Source organism: Microcebus murinus, chromosome 4, assembly GCF_040939455.1.
Source record: "Microcebus murinus isolate Inina chromosome 4, M.murinus_Inina_mat1.0, whole genome shotgun sequence".
Lineage (NCBI taxonomy): Eukaryota > Metazoa > Chordata > Mammalia > Primates > Cheirogaleidae > Microcebus > Microcebus murinus.
Window position 1 is genome coordinate 97295630 of NC_134107.1, and position 18923 is coordinate 97314552.

General features: G+C 54.7%; 1 protein-coding gene across 17 annotated transcripts in view; it reads left to right on the plus strand.

Annotated features, from left to right (window-relative positions):
• Positions 1-18833, plus strand: part of PHLDB1 (pleckstrin homology like domain family B member 1) — a 47394-nt gene extending 28561 nt beyond the window's left edge. For 5 of the 17 annotated variants that reach the window (XM_076002573.1, XM_076002569.1, XM_076002568.1 and 2 more), the window contains 15 exons: positions 1819-1929; positions 2100-2189; positions 2895-3038; positions 5321-5461; positions 6806-6946; positions 7073-7175; positions 7670-7714; positions 8367-8661; positions 8746-8836; positions 10385-10531; positions 12236-12352; positions 12598-12700; positions 16385-16470; positions 16638-16670; positions 17426-18833. In XM_076002573.1, coding sequence (XP_075858688.1) covers positions 1819-1929; positions 2100-2189; positions 2895-3038; positions 5321-5461; positions 6806-6946; positions 7073-7175; positions 7670-7714; positions 8367-8661; positions 8746-8836; positions 10385-10531; positions 12236-12352; positions 12598-12700; positions 16385-16470; positions 16638-16670; positions 17426-17566 — 1788 coding nt within the window. In that variant the 3' untranslated portion in view covers positions 17567-18833. The remainder of the gene's footprint in view (positions 1-1818; positions 1930-2099; positions 2190-2894; positions 3039-5320; positions 5462-6805; positions 6947-7072; positions 7176-7669; positions 7715-8366; positions 8662-8745; positions 8837-10384; positions 10532-12235; positions 12353-12597; positions 12701-16384; positions 16471-16637; positions 16671-17425) is intronic. The other 12 variants (XM_020286722.2, XM_020286728.2, XM_020286720.2 and 9 more) reach the window with 9 other exon arrangements.
• Positions 18834-18923: the final 90 nt, after the last annotated feature.

The following is an 18923-nucleotide window of genomic DNA, read 5'->3' on the forward strand; positions in this document are numbered from 1 at the left end:
GTGCAATTTGCCTGGCTGGAGTGAGTGTGTGGGAGGTGAGAGTGGTGAGATCAGGGAAAGGGTGTCCAAAGGTGGTGAGTTGGAGGATTCACTGGCTAGCCAGAGTTGGTGGTTAAGTAGGGAGCTGCTGGACCTCCCTTGAGTTCACATCCCTCACTCCTTTCCCTGAGCTGCTCTGCCATTCAAATGCATTCACTTTCTGGATGTCAGGCTGCTTGTTGAAAGGAAGGAAAAAAACTGATATTTCCCAAGCACATGAGTGTGTGCCAGGCGCCCTGCCAGGAGGCTTCCTTGGATTATCTCTCGTCCTTAGCATGGTCTCACAAGGCAGACACTCTTATCTCCATTTTATAGACAAGGAAAGTAGGGCTAGTAGCTACATACTTAACCAAAGCCTCTTAGCATATAAGCTTCAGAGTCAGAGTTAGAACCCTCAAATCCCATGTTCCTTCCACTCTGCTGCACTGGGGCTAGGGACTGGCACTTCTCCAGCCTCTTCCTCTTTCCTCTGGAGGGAATGCAGCAGGGAGCCTTAGATCAGCTAATCTCATCCCTTTGAGGTCCTGGTAGGTATAAGCTCCAGGGAGGCTGGGAGAGGACAGCAGTAGTGGACTCCTCTTCACATGCCCACTCTGGCCCCTGGGAAAATGGGGCTTAGCCCCTGAGACCCTCACTTTCCTCCTCATGCTCCTCTTCATGAGCCTTGCCCAGCTTTCATCCCCGGCCCCCAGTATCCTACCCCAGCCTTTGTCTCCCTGATGCCCTGTGCTCCCCTGTCCCCTCCACCTCATTCAGAGTGGTTCAGATTACTGGCCTTGGAGTCCAATAGCTTTGAATCCTATTTTTTGAGACAGAGTCTCACTCTGTTGCCTAGGCCAGAGTGCCATGGTGTCAGCCTAGCTCACAGCAACCTCAAACACCTGGGCTCAAGTGATTCTCCTGCCTCAGCCTCCCGAGACGCTATCTCTACAAAAAACAAAAAAAAATTAACTGGGCATGGTGGCATGCGCCTGTAGTCCTAGCTACTCAGGAGGCTGAAGTGGGAGGATTGCTTGAGCCCAGAAGTTTGAGGTTATAGTGAGCTGTGATCATACCACTGTACTGCAGCCTGGGTAACAGAGTAACTGTCTCTAAAAACAAAATTATTCAAGCAATATTTCTTTTTAGAATGTAATTTTTCTGGGTGCAGTGGTGCATGCTTATAGTCCTAGCTACTTGGGAAGCTGAGGGAGGAGGATCACTTGAACTCTAGAATTCAAGACCAGCCTGGGTGACATAGCAGAACCTTGTCTCTAAAAAAAAAAAAAAAAAAAAAAATGAAAGAAAGAAAGAAAGAATTTTTTCTTTTTAGAGAGATTAGGAAACTCAAAACCTCAAGACCATTTTAGGAAGATATTTTGTGGCAATGTGGAGTGGATCAGAAAGTTGAGAGAGAAGAAGAGGGCTTTATTTTTCCTGCCCCTTCCTCCCAAGAGGTGGGAGTTGATAAGTTCCAGGCCAAGAAGTGGAGGGCCTGGATTTGGGTGGTGGCAGTGGGGTGGGATGGAGGGGATGGGGGGGGGGTGGAGAACTAGTCAGTGTTTCTAGGCTTTGGTACCTATTGGCTGTGGGGTGAGGGAAGGGAGATTTGGGGATTTGGGTGCTGACTAGTGTGTCTGCTGGCAGACGGGTCTCTGGTCAGGGGAGGGGCCTGAGTTGTCCTGGGGTGAGTCGAGGCTGAGCCTGAACCTTGGGTCTCTGGGCAGGAGAGTAAGCCAAGCCTCACCTTGGGCTCAGCCCTGTCTCCCCAGGGCTGACCGACCACCCCATCTCCTCTAGGAGCGCCTGGCAGTCCTGGACAGTCAGGCTGGGCAGATCCGCGCCCAGGCCGTGCAAGAGTCCGAGCGCTTGGCCCGTGACAAGAATGCCTCCCTGCAGCTGCTGCAGAAGGTAGCATCCCTCAGGTTGGGCTTGGAGTCTGGGGTCTGGGAGTAGGGTGAGTGGGAGGGGAGCGCGGAAGGGCTGGGGTGGAGGTTTGCCAGCAGCACAGGGGCCCGTCTCATGTGGTCTGTCCTCACTCCCGCTCCTCTGACTACCGCCCTGCCACCCTGCGTGCACAGGAAAAGGAGAAACTGGCCATGCTGGAAAGGAGATACCACTCACTCACAGGGGGCAGACCTTTCCCGAAGACCCCATCGACCCTCAAAGAGGTAACATGGTTGGGCAAGCCCAAGTTTTAGGGCCAAGGGCTGTCCTGGGAGGCTCTGGAGCAACACGTGGCACTTTTACCCCTGGGTCCTGAGCTGGGTCCTGATCCTCAGCGGGGTCTTGGGAGGCCCCTGGGCTGCTTTGCCTGCCCCCCAGCCCAGGACAAACCCAGGTATGGGCTTTTAGAGCCTTTCTGGGGCTGAGTTTGAGTAAGGGGGCATCTTCCTGAACTGGAAAGATTTGTGGAGGAATGGCCTTGAGATCTGGGATTTGACCTTCTCTGGCTACCGGCTGCTTCTTTTTAGTTGCCTTTTGGGCTCCTGGGAGCCCACTGATCTCACTGTTTTTGGTGGCTGCATATATGTGGGGGGCTTAAGGGCCTAAGTGGGGTGGGTGGACAGCTCAGGGGTTTGGTAGGGGTCAGGGCTGGGTGGACTCACCTTGAGGGGGAGCAGAGGGATCTAGGGGTGCTGCTTCTGGGGTTCCTGGGCTTTAGTCGGGAGCCCCCCTTTCATAAGGGGGCACTGAGCCCCTTAAGTGGTGTTTCCTAGTTCTGCAAGCCTGGTGCATGAAGTCCAAGTAAGACATCGGGTTTCTTGACCTCTTTCCCTCCCTCTCTGCCTCACTTACATGTCAGTTTAGGCTGGGGGTGGGGGGCTGGGCTGAGTGTGAGGGGTACAGCTCCTCACCATGTGCCCTCTCTGTAGGGTGAGCTGCTCATCTCCGAGTCCTCAGGGATGGAGCTGGGGACTAAGACTCTGGGCCTATTCCCAGGGTCTTCTCAGGCTGGGGCATCCTCTGTCCCCTTAACCCCACCTGCTTCCACTCCACTCTGCCCCAAAGCACAAGAGGTAACCACAGCTAACTGCGTGTTCTGCTTTGCCCACTGCCTGCCCGCTGAGCTCCTGCCTACAGCTCTTCCCAGGGCCCAGCTGAAGGGCATGTGGCAATAACCCTTTGGCTGGCCAGAGTTTGGGAGAGTGTGTATGTGCTACCAACCGCCCACTGTTCCATAGCGTGCCTGGGCAGCCTGTGGAAAGTCAGAGTGTCGATCTGCATATTAATTTGCCTATATTCTGCATGTCGTTCATCAGTTCTCACAATACGCTGAACCCTCTGGCTCATTTTCCTTTTCTGTGAGCCCCCAGAGGACAATCTGGTTCTGGAGCTCCGTCTGGATGGGCTCCTGGCACAGGGCTTAGGATCCTGTGCTTTGATTCAGCATGCGTTGTGGATGTCTGCAGTGCTCCCAGCACCTAGATAAGCTCAGATTCTAAGGATATGTGATGAATATGACAGTCCCTGGCCTCCCAGTCCACAATCATTGTGCTGGCATCTTTCCAAGGACTTACCTTGGGCAGTGACTGGCCCATTTTTCTGCCAGGCTTTTAGCTGCTCCTTGCTAAGGCCTCTTTCTCAGAGCCCATCTTGCTCAGGCCCTGGTGATGTCTCCGCCTCCCCTACGCATTTCCAGCTCCTGCCCTGGCAGGTGGGCTGCAAGGGACACTGGGGAATGACATGATTGGTGCTCAGTGCTGCATGTGTGTCCCACCGGGAATACCCAGGGCCCAGGGTGTTGGAGACAGGTGGATCTCTGGGAGCTGGGTCCTGATTCTCAGCGGGCTCTTAGAAGGCCTTCCTTGGGCTTCCTTGCCTGCTCCCAGCCCAGTGCGAACCCAGGCATGGGCCTTTAGGGTCTGCTGGGACAGGGAGTGGATGCTAAGGGGGCTCCCAAAGTGGAGGTCAGAAGGAGCCTTCAGTCAGCATGCTGGGTCTGACCACCCTTTCTTGGTCCCCGCTACCCCCACAGCCATCTATGGCCATAGTGGGCAACTGAATGCCCCACTCCTCCTGTGGATTTTGTATTGACATGGAATGATGGCCCTGTGGCCTGACATGGAGTGATGGCCCTGTGGCCTGGCTTGGAGTATGGTGTATTGGGTACCTGGATGCACCTGTTAACCTCTTCTCCGCCCATCCCTCCCCTTCTCACTGGGCACCTTAGGAATATGTGAGCCTGGCAGAGGTTCTCCAGCTGTGCTCCCGCTTGGACCCCTATGCTTCTGCCACCTCCCCCAGTGTGCTCGCCCAGCCTCTGCCTGACAGTGAGGTACCAGCCACCAAGGGTGCCTACCAGTGCCCAAGGGCCTGCTTGTGGATGCCCTAGATTCCCTCCTGGGCCTGGGTGGAGGTGGGACAGCAGGGTCTGTCTTCAACAGTGAGAAAGTAGGGCAGCTGGCGCACAGGGGGGTCAGGAGTGGTTCCCTTTCTTCCCTGGGGCCTCGGGAGCTTCCTTTAGCTCTTCATGGCTCTGGGAGGGCCAGGCCTTCTGCTCTGGGATGAGGGGCTCGTGCTGAGAGGACTCTGGCTCTCCTGGCCTTGTGGGCTCTGTAAGCCTCTGCTCTGTGCTTCCTACCCTTTCCCTCCCCTCCCCCTCGGGCTGGGCCATTTCTCACCTTCCAGCCCCATTAACGTCTTGTATTCCCTCCTGCGTCCGGCCTTTCCCCAAGTACGTGACGCTTGAGCAGCTAAAGGTGACGTGGGGCACCTCGCCCGTGCCCCCAGCCCCTGCGCCAGGCCTGCCTCCCTGGGCCTCTGCCTCCCGGGACCTGGCTCCCACCACCTGCCTTCCTCCTGTGCTGCCCTCCTCCTCCTCCTCCTTCGCTTCCATCACGCCTTTACCCAAGGTTGGTGGTCTGTGAGTTTGTGCCACCCCTGCCCCTTGACTGGCGTGCTCTGTGCGTGTTTTGCTTCTGCTGACCTGGCTTCGGTCCTAGGCCACCACCAGGGCAGTGCTCGGGGCCTGAGGCTCTGGCTGGAGGCTGGTGTCATGGCCGGCATACCCGTGTCTGTGGTCTGGGAGTTGTACCCTGACTGTTTCTCTTTGCCCTTAGCACGTTTCGGGCAACTGTTTTCTCACTGTTTTTCTCTTCCTTTTCTTTATGCTCTCTCTCCCCACCTTCCTCCCCTTCTTCCCTCACCTTCTGTCCATTTCCCTGACATGGCCCTTCCTCCAACCTTCCCCTTCCTTCTTCCTCCCTTCTCCTGCCTTTTCCTTTCTCCCCATTTCCTGGCCTTTCCTCTCCATCCTTCCCCTCCTGTCCCCTGGCCCCCTCCCCATCTCCCCCTCCAGATGGAGAAGCTGCTGCTCCCTGCTGTAGACTTAGAGCAGTGGTACCAGGAGCTGATGGCCGGGCTGGGGACTGGCCCCGCTGCAGCCTCCCCTCGCTCCTCCCCCCCGCCTCTGCCTGCCAAAGCTTCCCGTCAGCTGCAGGTAACCTGTTCTTCACTGCCCTCTGCCCCAGTCCTTGCTGCTGTCTTCTCTGAGTATTTCCTGCAGATCCACCAGCTGCACAGTACTGCCTTGGGTAGGGGAGCCCTGCCAGGGCCTGTCCAGCCAGTCCCCCCAGAGGGGGACTCTGGGCCCTGAGAGGGCAGTGAAGGAGTGAAAGTCTCTCCATGGGCCATCCTGGCACTTTGGGTGGTGGGAAGGCCAGCCCCTGAGTGCAAGAACATGACTGACTATCTTGTAGAAGGGGGTGGCTTCTGGAGCCATGGTCATGTTGAGATCTGTTTGGTACCCTGTGCTGAGCTAGGCTGCGGGTCTGTTCTATCCTTGGCAGCCCCCAATCCCAGAGCCTCTTACCCAGTTTTGGGGCCTGACACATTCTTTTGCCTGTTGCAACTGGAACTAGCTTATCCTGGGAGAACTGCCAGTATTTTATTCTCCTGGTCTCCCCAGGGGTGACATTTGGAGGCAGAAAAGGAGGGGACAAAGACTCTGAAGTGACAGCCCTGAGGACATGCCCAAGCCTCTTCAGAGTTGCCATGGAGAGCATGGGCCCACCTCAGTCCGCATCAGGCAGTGACCATGAGGGTGGGGAAAGGGTGCTAAGATAGTCTCTTCCCCAAGTGTCACTCCACTGACCTGCTGTAGTGCCTGAGATTCCACCTTTCAAGATTCATACCTTTAACCAGGTGTGATGGTGTGTGTCTGTCGTCCCAGCTACTCGGGATACTGAGGCAGGAGGATGGCATTTTACAGATGGAATACTGGGGCCTGGAGAAGATAAGTAATCTTCCCAAGGTCACACAGCTGGGAAGTAGCAGAGCTTGTGCTGAGAGTCAGGGTTCTTAACTCCAAGGGCCGTGTTCACTGTATGTTAGCGCTGCGAGGGAGCTTGTCAGTTATTTAGTCTAGTTTTACCCTCTTTTGCAAATAAGGAAGCCAAGGCCCAGAGAGGGGAGGTGCATGGCCCAAGGTCACTGGCAGAGCTGGGACCAGAGGGAAGCTGGCCTCCAGTTGGTCTCCTACACACTCTGCCTGACTGACATTAACTCCTTGTGTGGGTCTGTTTACAGGTCCTTTCTGAGGAGGACAGGGTTGGGCCAGGGACTGGCCCAGAGAGGAATAGCCTGGAAAGGAGACTTGGCAGCCACCAATAGCATCTGCCCTTTGCGCTGGCCCAGGAGGCTCAACCCTGTTGTTAGATGTAGCCAAAAAGCCTCAGAGGCCTGGTGCCAGGGCAGTATCTCTGATCACAGCCAGCCTAGGTGACATGGGGGTAGTGGCCAGTCGGGGAACCAGAGGTCACCAGGCAGTATCTTTTCCCTCCAGGTTTACCGCTCCAAAATGGATGGTGAGGCCACTAGCCCTCTGCCTCGGACCCGCAGCGGCCCCCTCCCCTCCTCCTCTGGCTCTTCTTCCTCCTCCTCCCAGCTCAGCGTGGCTACCCTGGGCCGTAGCCCTTCCCCAAAGGTCTGAGGACAGGGCTGGGGCTGCATGTGTGGTGGGGGCTAGAGAGGGCAAGGCCACCCATGAAAGCCTTGGGGGTGGGGGTGGGGTCTTCTGAGCCCAGGTTCCAATGTTCCATTCCGTCTGCAGAGTGCTCTACTCTCCCAGAATGGCACGGGCAGCCTTCCACGCAACCTGGCAGCTACGCTGCAGGACATTGAGACCAAGCGCCAATTGGCTCTGCAGCAGAAGGGTGAGTGGCTGCAATGCCAGCCCACCTGCTCTCCAGGGGGACCCTGGATAGTTGCCATCCCTCCCCCATGCCTCATCCATGCCGATACCCCACACCTTCACAGGATGTTTTTCCTTTAATTGGGATTGCGGCAAGAGCAGAAAGGATTTAGATTGGACACCTAAAGAAGAGACTCCTGGATGTATATCAAAAGACGCCAGCACAGTAGACTAAGGGCCTGGGAGGCTGTGCCATTTTCTTTCCTAGAGAGCATAGCAAATAAGGGAAATGCTTGTTGACCTGAGTAGGGTTAGACATTGCCCTGTCTGGAGGCAGGGGAATGAATCTGATGACCTCCAGAATTGGTTCACTGAGATATTGGCTCTGGGGACCAAGGAGTCCTTATTGCTTGTGTGCAGTTTGGTTGTTTTGAAAGTCCATGTCTATGCCTCTCTCTCCTCTCATCCCTGCTGTGTGTCTCTACCGTACCCTCTGCCCGGGGCCCCCCACGCCAGTCGAGTCGCTTCCTGCCGAGCCCCTCCCAACTGACGACCCAGCAGGTAGAGCGTTGATCCCAGAGGGCATTGCTTTGGCCAGGCAGCCCTTGCCTGGCATCAGCATGATGTGTCCTGCTCAGGCCGCCACTGCCTGCAGGCAGGCTCCCAGGCTGAGCTGGTTGGGGTGTCCGGCTGGCCTCACCCCTCTGGCTGACCTTTCTCCTGCCCTCTGCTGTTTTTTCCCTGTGTCCCCTGCCTTATTTCCTGCTTTTGTTGCTCTTGCTTCTGCACTGCAGGGGGCTCTGCATTGGCGTCCTGGGTGCTCATGGGGCTTTCTCTGTCTCTTCGTTCTCCCTTCCCCAGCTGGCAGGGCAGGTGCATGTGTCCTGCCCACCTATTTAGGCCTCAGCTGTGGGCTGGAGCCAGCTGGCTGTCACACTTCCAGGGCACCACCTGGGCAGGTTTGGTGCCCTGTGTGGGGTCAGGATGTGGAAAGAGCACTGAAGCCAGACTGTGTGGCTGTGGCCAATTATGCAGGCGATTGAAGTATTGTATTGGCAGGGCAGCTGGCTGGGAGCTAGGGGGTGGGTGAGGGGGCTGCTCCGTGTTAACCTCTCCCTGCTCGCCTCTTCCCTCTGTCTGTGATGTTGCCAGTGTCTTCCCTCCGCCTGGTGGGTGGGGATCCCACTGTGACTCCCACCTGTCCCTCCTGCAGGCCAGCAGGTGATTGAAGAGCAACGGCGGCGACTGGCTGAGCTGAAGCAGAAAGCAGCGGCTGAGGCGCAGTGCCAGTGGGATGCCCTGCACGGGTCTGCGCCCTTCCCAGCAGGCCCCTCGGGCTTTCCCCCACTCATGCACCACTCCATCCTACACCACCTGCCGGCTGGGCGGGAGCGTGGGGAGGAGGGCGAGCACGCCTACGATACTCTGAGCCTGGAGAGCTCCGACAGCATGGAGACCAGCATCTCCACGGGGGGCAACTCGGCCTGTTCCCCTGACAACATGTCCAGGTACCTCCCCACACCTGGGCCCGCTGCCTCCACCAGCTGCTCCTGGGCTCCCTGATGCACCCCCTCTTCCCCTTCTCTCCCCAGTGCGAGTGGTCTGGACGTGGGGAAGATTGAGGAGATGGAGAAGATGCTGAAAGAGGCTCATGCAGAGAAGAGCCGGCTCATGGAGTCAAGGGTGAGGCTGACCTGGGACCAGACAGGCAGAAGGCAGGGTGGAGGGGGCACCACAGCTGCCTGCTGCCTGCCAAGGCCCTTGCTCCACCCCAAGCCCTTCCACCCACATTAGCCTTGCAACCTTCCCTTGGGATAGAAAGTGTTTTAAAGGGTTGTGTTCCTCAAATGGGCATAGGGAGGCTTGGCGAGATTACAAGTCCATAGCTCTTCGGAACAGAGAAGGCAGCAGAGTAACCATTGTCCAACCAAGAATTTCCTATATGGAAACCTCCAGTCTTTGTGAGTTTACTTCTGTGGACTCTTTGCTCTTTGACAACCACAGGAATTTTGCTTCTTATCTACCTGCGTAGCAGGTCACTCCTCTTGGGCACGGTTAGGAAGAGCAGGAACTGGGGGTTGAGGTCTAAACAGAAGAGGCAGAAGTCCAAGCTGGAGCAGAGGTGTTGGCTGGGGAGCCTGGGGGGGGGGCAGAGGGGGATGAGGGAAGTCACAGCTCCTTCACATGAGCACAGAGCTGGACTTGGCAGAGAGGGACCTGTGGTTTATCCTGGGCATAGGCAAGCTGAGGAAATCTGTGCCTGGGCAGGAGGTTAAAGGAAGGATCTGCAGAAGGTGTTCGGTGACCACCGTGCGAGGTACTCTGCATCTCTTGAGAAGAAAGTGAGACCTCAGCAGCTGGATGGATTTTTTTTTCAAAAAGTACTAACTGGATGGAGGACCAACCAGAAAAAAATGCCTCTTACATCAAAATATGGCAGATTTATAAGTTTCTCTTGGCAAATGGAGGGAAAGGAGATTCTGCTAAGTTTTGCGCTGGGAAGGAATTGCAAGTGGGAGTTAATGGTGTAGGGGTGTTTATCATTGATTAGGACATATAAAGCACCACTCATGCTATGTATCTAATGATTTGTATTAATGACCTTTAAAATTCTTTTATGATGGCTTTTATAAGTTCAATTGTGTCCTTAGTCTCTAATCATTTTTTTGTTTTCTTCATCAAGTTTGAACTTCAACAGCAAATGTTTCTAATTTGGAGTTTCAAAGGGCCTTAAGTTAGTGATTGGGGAAAGACTACTGAATATATTAGCTGTCAAGAAAAGTCGTATGGATAATCTATGTTCTAAGAATTGAGACAAAATTGTGAGAGCCACATTTGTTTATTAAGTTCCTTCTTTCCTGCTGGAATTAGTGACAGTTATTTGTATACATGATCTCATTAAATTTTCACTATAATCCCAGGAGTGGGATTATAACTTAACTTCACTTTACAGATGAGGCGACTGAGGCTTGGAAAGTTTAGTGCTTTTTGTCAGGGTCACAGAGCCCACAGTGGTGGCAGAGCCAGGGTTTGAAGGCAGGACAGTCACACATGTTAAAATCATTTATCGGTAACAGGCAGCGTTCTTAGAGAGGGTGGGCTTTGCAGGTGGTGCCTCCTCATGCCAGACTGCCCCCCGGGTGGGGGCCTCCTGCAGCTCTGCCCAGGTCTGAGGAGGGCTGGTTGTGGGGAGAGGGTGGCTGCGGGCACTGAGCCTGGCTTTGGGGGCAGGAGCGGGAGATGGAGCTGCGGCGGCAGGCCCTGGAGGAGGAGCGTCGGAGGCGCGAGCAGGTGGAACGGAGGCTGCAGAGTGAGAGTGCCCGGAGGCAGCAGCTGGTGGAGAAGGAGGTCAAGATGCGGGAGAAACAGTTTTCCCAGGTGAGGGCGTGGGGGTGGTGGTGGCGGCGGTTGGCTTGAGGGTGGGGGCTGTGGAGGAGTAGGGAGATCCCAGGGTTCCTCCGCTGGGCCGTAAAACCCATGCTACTCCAGAAAGGATTGCTGTTGGCTTAGCACGAATAGAATTCTACCTGGGACTGGCCCCAAGAAACAGACCACGGGGACCTGTTAAAGCTTCTGTGTGTGTGTGTGTGTGTGTGTGTGTGTATTGGGGTGGGGAGGTCGTGAGAGGTGACCACCTTGCAGTCATCTGGGATCAGAGACGAGGGTCTGAACAGGCCTCCCCGAGATGGTAGCTGAGACTCAAGAACCAGGTGGCTCCCCCTGGCTTCTCTCCGGGGCCTCTTATCTGCTTTGTGAGCCTTCTAGTGCAACTCCATAGCACCCTGGCCCTCACCCACAGGACCTTTCAGCTCCGGTCCCCACCATCAGTGGATGACCTCACTCTAACTTTTGGTTTACAGCTCTAAGAGAGAATTGTACTAGTTTCTCCTTAGGACAGAAATCCCTCCTTGCACAAAAACCAGCCCTGTCCTTTCTCCTTAAATAGGAGACTGGAGCAGAACAGCTGAAGGTAGCAGGAGAAATTGGGTTGGGCAGGGAAATCTGCCCGTGTCTCTGGTCCTAGATGCTGCCCCCCCATGAGAACTGGAGGACTCAGAAGGGCTTCCAGTTGGGTCTCCATCGGTTTCCCCAGGGTGGGGGTCCCCTGGGCCCTCCCTCCAACAGTAGGCAGTGATCACAGCTCCATCCATTTCCTATGATGCAGCAATATAAATTCTAAGGGATAGAATCCAATCCAATACTATCCCTGGATAGTATTCTATCCAGGGATAGTAACACCAATCACCTTGACTGGGTTTGGGAATTAAAAAATGAGAAATTTCCAGTCTGTCTCCCTGGATCTAAAAAAAAAAAAAAGAGAAACTCTGAGTTTTACCTCTGTGGTTAGAATATTTGTGAGATGGCTGGTTCCCCTTTCCTGCCTCAATCAGGGACCGCCCCGGGGGCCCAGTCCTGAGGCCCAGGCATTATTGCAGGGGCCACCAGAATCTGCTGTGAGACAGGGGCGGAGTCAGCTCATCTTTGGGGTTATGTGTTTGGGTTTTTCTTTAAATAATTTATGACGTTTCCTTTTCTTGCCATTTTAGTGTTCTTTTGGCAAAGGAAGAGTAGAAAAATATCCCAGTTGGCTGAGAATTCCAGTTAGTACCAGAGGTGGAACAGACCTTAGTAGTTCTCTAGTTCAAAACTCTTGTTTTGCGTGTAAGGAAACTGAGGCCTAGAGAAAGGATGTGACTCAAATGAGGTCCCAATGGGAAGTCAGAGACCAGATTGCTCATCGGGCATCTCTTCCCGGTGCATGTTCACATCTGGCCTCTTGCTTTAGTCTATTCAGCCCAGGACGGGGAGGGCCAAGACAAGGATGGCTGTGTCTTGGTCAAGGGTGTGAAGACTGAGGTGTGAAGCCGCTTAGCAGTTTGCCTGGGCCTAGGTAGAGTCAGCACTGGTGTTCAGGTCGCCACTTTTGCCATAAACCCCGTGAAATCAGAGTGACGGCGTTGGGGGCCGGGAAGGGGCGGTGTCAGGCTGTGTGAGGTTTAGGACAAAAGCCCAGGGGCTTGGACAGGGGAATGATGGGGAAAGACAGGAGGCTGTGCTGCTGACCCTGCCTTCTGCCCCCAGGCACGACCTCTGACCCGCTACCTGCCCATCCGGAAGGAAGACTTTGACCTGAAGACCCACATCGAGTCGTCAGGCCACGGTGTCGATACCTGCCTGCACGTGGTGCTCAGCAGCAAGGTGCACCTCGCGTGGCCCCCGGGTGCTGAGGGAGGGAGGGCCCCCTGGTCAGAGGCACCTCCCAGGTCCTCAGAGTAGGGGCCTTGGTTCCTGCCCTTATCTGACCAGGTCTCTGCCCCAGGACCTGCTGTGCTGGCCTGAAGAGGTGTGGGAGACAGCCCTCCTAGTACAGCCACGGGCTGTGGCGCACGTTTAAGGTTTAGGGCTGTGCCTTTGGGTCCTTCCTTACTCCTGCTTCCCACCAGGTCTGCCGTGGCTACTTGGTCAAGATGGGTGGCAAGATTAAATCATGGAAGAAGCGCTGGTTTGTCTTTGACCGCCTCAAGCGTACCCTTTCTTATTACGTGGGTGAGTTTCCACAGGACCGTCCCCAGAGCCAGCCAGAGCTGGGCCCCCTGGGCTCTGTCACCCAGGATAGCTGGTTTTCTGGAAGGAGGCCAGAGGCTTGAGCTGGGCCTTATGCTTCCCTCCCAGAGTATACCTGGTTTACCTCCATTTATGTGTTCATGCTTTCATTCAGCTATATCTATATTCTAGGCACTGTTCTAGGCTCAGCTGATAGGCAAAATGGCCACAGCTCTGTCTCAGAACTTATTGTCAGGGAGGGTCTCCATAGGCTGAGTTAAAAAAAGGTGCAATGGATATGTTGATGGGAGATGCCTGGACACTCTAGGACCATGGGGTGGTCCTATGGTCTGGGTTGGACTAGGGACTCCCCCTTGGACAAATTCCCTCAGAGACTCCAAGAGAAGCAGTTTAGTGGTGCCAAGGAGCACTCAGGACAGCCCAGGGACAGGCTGGCTGGTCCATTCTGCTCCCTCAGCTCTCTCCACTCCAGCCTCCAGCTTAGTTTCCCATTCCTGGAACTCCCTCCAGGGAGCTCGAGAGCCTGTGTCATACCCCAGTCAGGAGAGGCCTGAGCGTGCTTCATTAACAACCAGTTCTAAAATCCAGTAGCTTAAAACCATGAAGTTGCCTTTCTTACTCCTGATACATGTCTGTTGTGGGTTGTAGGTTGGTGGGGCTCTGCCCCATATCAGGGCTGTCTTTGCTTCAGAGCACAACTTTCTGGAACATTGCTGGCCATAGTGGCACAGGGAAAAGAGAGGCTTGAGTGAGCCTTGCATTGGCATTAAATGCCCCAGCTGGGAAGTGACACACATCATGTCTGTCTAGAAGTCACTGGTGGGGCTGTCAGTCACACAGCCCTGCCCCCACCCCGCAGCCCCTAAGTTGGGAAGAGGAATCCTACTGGCAGCCTGGAAGGGGGAAAGGGATGCAGGGTTTGGTGCCAGCGATGCTCAGGCCTGGAGTGCCTGCTTCCCCCTCTAACGTGGTCTCTGATCAAGTGCCACCCACTCCAAGAAGCCTTCCCTGACCACCCTGGGTCCCGGGTGTGGGGAGGCAGAGGCACAGGTGTCCCCATGTTTCAGTCTGGGCTGGGAAGGTGGAGGGACTGTCTGGAGAGGAAAAAACGGCTGGGGAGGAGAGCGGCATTTTAGGCATGTTGAGGTTGAAATGCCTCTGGGACATCTAGGTTTAGCAGAAAGGTCAGGATCAGAGGCAGAGTGATAGGTGAGTCTGCTGGAACAACAGTACTAATAATAATAATAGCAGATCATATTTCTTGAGTGCTTGTATGAGCCAGATGCTGTGCTAAGCACTCCACGTGCGTCATCTCATTTAATCTTTGTAATAATCCTATGAGGGAAGCACTATCTTAATGCCATTTTACAGATGAGGAAAATGAGGCTCAGAGAGGTTAAATTAAATTGCCCAAGGCCTCACAGCTCCTATGAGGCAGGGCTAAGACTGTACCTGGGCAATTAGACTTCAGAGCAGAGAAGAGGGGAGGGAGAAGGCTGCGCTCTGGGGCAGGCCTGCCCATGTGGGGAAAGAGGAAGATGACAGAACAGCAAAGGGAGAAGGAGCAGGGGGCAGGAAGCCAGCACTGACCATGTGCCAGGTGCTGGACCCGTGCTTGGCACATGTGACCTTACTTCATGTCTATGAAACAAAAGGAGACCAAGTTCAGATGGCAGGCTTGGGCATGGGGGCGGAAACAGGGAAGGAAGCCAACCAAAGGAGCAGACATTTGCAAGTGGGAGGTGTCACCAGCGATGATGGATGCTGCAGATTCGCCAAGAATGATGTGGCCTAAAGGCGATTAGACTCAGGGATGGGAGCTTGTCAAGAGAGGGGTTTCCGCTGTGCACAGGGCAGGAGCCAGATTGCACAGGATCCAGAGTAGGCGGGTGGTAAGGAAGCAGAGGCAGGGATGTGTTACTATTTCCAGGGAAGGGAGGGATGGGAAAGAATAGGGACTAGAGGGCTGACCAGGCCCAACCCCAGGGCAGGGCTGGGTCCTTGTCCCAAGGAGGAAATGTCAGAGATGGGCCTGCAGCTAGATCAGGGGCCTGGTATGCCCAGCCTGTTCCACCTGGACCCTCCTCCCACCTACTTGGTGGAAACCCCCTCATTGCACAGGGTCCACATCAGGTATTACCTCTGCAAAGCCTTTCCTACCCACCTTACTAGGTAGGAGTGGTTCCTGCCCTCCTCTGAACTCTTGCATTATCCAGGGTCCGTTCTGCCTTGTGACATCAGCTCAGGGGCATAATGATATAATGACAGATGCCACATGTTATGTGCCAGCAATGTGCCAAATGTGTTGAGTGTGTTCTCTCATTTAATACTCATGATAGCCTGTGATACGGAGGTGCTCCCACGGAGTTCCTAGCCATGCCTGAGGTTACACAGCTAGTGAATAGGCTGTGTGTCTGTACTTTCTTCCCCACTAGATGGTAGGTTCCTGAGAGGGTCTCTGACTTCTCTCTGGATCCTTGTGCCTAGGACTCATTCATTCAACACTGATGGAGTGCCTACTGTGTGCGGGCACCTACTGGTTGGTGTTGGGGGAGGTAGACCTATGGATGGGTAAAGGAGGATTCAGATTCAGCATCATGAGTTCTCTACAGAGGAGCATCGTGCTGTGGGAGCATAGGGGAGTACAACCATGCACTGTAAGGGGACATTTACACTGGGTCTTGAAGATTGCTTAGGAGTTTGCCAAGGGAATTGGCCAGAGGAGACCATTTCAGTGTATAAAGAGTGTACTGTCGGCCGGGCGTGGTGGCTCATGCCTGTAATCCTAGCACTCTGGGAGGCCGAGGTGGGTGGACCACTCAAGGTCAGGAGTTCAAAACCAGCCTGAGCAAGAGCGAGACCCCGTCTCTACTAAAAATAGAAATAAATTAATTGGCCAACTAAAAATATATAGAAAAATTAGCTGGGCGTGGTGGCACATGCCTGTAGTTCCAGCTACTCAGGAGGCTGAGGCAGAAGGATTGCTTGAGCCCAGGAGTTTGAGGTTGCTGTGAGCTAGGCTGACGCCACAGCACTCTAGCCTGGGCAACAAAGTGAGACTCTGTCTCAAAAAAAAAAAAAAGAAAAGATATATCAGATATCTCTATATCATTCTATTTAACAGCTGAATAGTATTCCATCATGAGGTACACTATAATTTATTAACCAGTCTCCACTTAATGTATACTTGGGTTGTTTCTCACCTTTTATGACTGCAAAAAGGGCTGCAATGAATAATCTTTATTTTGTACATGTGTGAGTAAGTTCTCAGAAGTGTAATCATGGGATCAAATGCCTTTCTGATTTTGATAGACATGGCTAAGTTGTCCATAAGGATTTTACAGTTTATACTGCTACCTATCATCAGACTGCCGGTTTCACCACAGACTTGCCAAAAGTGTGGTGTATTTTTGTTGTTGTTGTTTTGCCATTCTGATAGGTGAAAGGTGGTATCTCAGTGGAGTTCTAATGTGCATTTCTATGTAATTATGAGTGAGGTTGAGCATATCTTCAGAGTTCTATATGGGGCTTTGTTTCGGGGTCCTAGGAGTCTAGAACCTTCACCCCTTTTCCCAGTCGGAGAAGCTCAGGCCATGGAGCTCCTGTCAGTGCAGCTCAATTGGAAGTGTGACGAGCCTCCTCAGCCCGCCCTTATTTCCTTTGCAGACAAACATGAGACGAAGCTGAAGGGGGTCATCTATTTCCAGGCCATCGAGGAAGTGTACTATGACCACCTGCGCAGCGCAGCCAAGGTCAGCAGTGGAGGGCGCCAGAGGGGGCGGGGGGACAGCCATGGGGAAGGGGTGGCCCAGCAGAGCTCTGGGAGCAAAGCCCGCCAGCCTGCCCTCTGCAGAGGCTCCAACCCAGTCCTTGTTCTCTGTGTCAACTTTCTTTATCTTTCTTCGTCTCCCCTTCCCAGAAGAGGTTTTTCCGCTTCACTGTGGTGACTGAGGTACCCCTCCCCACTTAGCTATAACCAGCACATTAACACCTCCTGTACCCCACCTCCCCTGACCCTTGACTTTCCCCTCCACCCTCCCTTCCCCTGCCTGAGGGAGGAACAGAAGGTGGGTTGCAAAGCGCAGGAAGCTCCTGTGGGCTTGAGTACCTCCCTCTTCCTTGTTGCCTGCCTGTCCTGGAGGTGATAGCAGGGTGTCTCCCTGTGGGGCTGGCAATGCAGAAGGGATAGCCCCCCTCTGGAGGAGCCCCAGAGACTGGATCTGATAGAGGAGGATTGATAAACACGAGATATTTGAGGCTGGGGCCAGCCGCCCTTATGTAAGTTGGCCTCCTTCCTGCCAACCCTCTGCTGCCCACCCCAGCCCTCTGGGGTCCTGGAGCTCAGCATCCTGCTTATAGCTTTTCCATCTGCCCCTTTTTTGCTGAGAGGAAACTCTGGTCCTCACTGGAGCAGCTCTTTGTGTCTGATTGTCTTAATACCCGGGTGTGCCAAGGAACAGGTCCTTACTTGGCGGAGTATACCCCTGCCAGGGTCCAAAGGGTTTAGAGAACCCAGGACTGCTATGGTGGCCCACATGGACTGGTGGGGACTAGGCTTTGGGCCTATTTAGGACTCAGCTAGGGCTGAGAATGCTCCAGGGCTTTCTAGGGGCTGGGAGGGGAAAGGGCAGAAAGGGAGGCAGGTGAGGAGAATGTTCCTGGGTATGGGTGAGCCACGTCTTAGACCTTTCTCTCTCCCCTTGGCAGAGCCCAAACCCAGCCCTCACCTTCTGCGTGAAGACCCATGACCGGCTGTACTACATGGTGGCCCCATCTGCAGAGGCCATGCGCATCTGGATGGATGTCATCGTCACAGGGGCTGAGGGCTACACTCAATTCATGAACTGACTGCATGGGCCTCCTGGACCCTCGGGGCTGGTCCCAGGACCCATGCCCGGCCACCTGCTGCTCTGCTGCCCTGGAGAGAGCTGTGCACCGGGCCTCAAGGCTCACAGAAGCAGGGCGTGGCAGTGTGTGACTGGGGCTTTTGTACAGGAAGACTTTGTAATATTCTGTAAGGAGCTCAGTCCTGTCAGTCTGTGGGCTCTGGCCCCCTGAAGACCCAGCCAGCCAGCCGGAAGATTAAAAAGTGGGGAGGGAGCTTTGCTGTCCCCTGGGAGCCTAGAACTTGCAATAACTCTTCAGGGTCCAGTGCCAGGCTGGCCAGGCTGAGGAGCAGTCGCAGAGTGGCCTCTCGGCTCTGACCGGGCACCTGCTCTGCTCTCCCCAGCCTGTTTTCTCTGTTGTAAAGGACAAATTATGGTACCATAATCTGCCAAAGATCCCCCCTTGCCTCAGCCCCCTTTGCAGGAGCCTTGTGGGCGGAGCAGAGCCTCGCCCCCAGTGGGGTAACAGCTCAGGCGGCTACTTCTCAAACCTGCTCTGCCCCTGGCTCTCCCTTCCTTTATACTTTTTACTACTTTGCTCAAGGGCCGGAGATCTCAAGCATCATCCTTGAGGCCCCAGCCCCTTCCCCTTGTAGCAGACCCATCACCATGGTCACCATAGTAACTGCTTTGTCGCCATGGTTATATACCAGTTGCCCACTGTTTCAGCTGTGGGCCATCTGAGGGTACGTGCCATCATCTCTCCAGCCCCCCGTGGGCGACTCATGCTGGGGGGAAGGGACTGAACACCTTCTCCCTGCCCCCGGCCTGTGTCTCCGGCTCTGACGCACAGCCTGCCGGCCCAGCCCAGTCCTCCCTTCCACTCGTGCCTTGCTTAGAGCCAGAAGGGATGAAGCCGGGGGATCTGAGCAGAGGAGCAGTGCCGATGGGGGAGGATGGTGGAAGGGCCATCCTTGGCTTCTGTACAGGGTTGAGTTTCTGACAGGGAAGAGGGCTGCTCCCATGCTCCCACAGGAAAAGCCCGAGCATGAGAGGAAGCAGCAGAGGGGAAGGGCCCTGAGGTGCCGCCACCCTCCCGTCAGCCTTGGAAGGGCGATGGAATGGAGAGTGGAGGACCAGCCCTCAGCTGTCTGGCCTCCCCTTCATGCCTTAACACTAAGCCCACCTCCCCTGCCCTCATTCCTGGCCCTGGACCTTTGGTCCAGGCTGGGGGGTTTTCAGTATTTGTAAGCATTTCAGCAGAACAATAAAGCCTTTGGACTACCTAACTGTGTGGAAGGCCAGGCGGTATGAGCTGGACCTGGGGCGCTGGGGGTTGTAGGGCCAGGTCTCCCCTCACTGCAGGATTTCCACCCTAT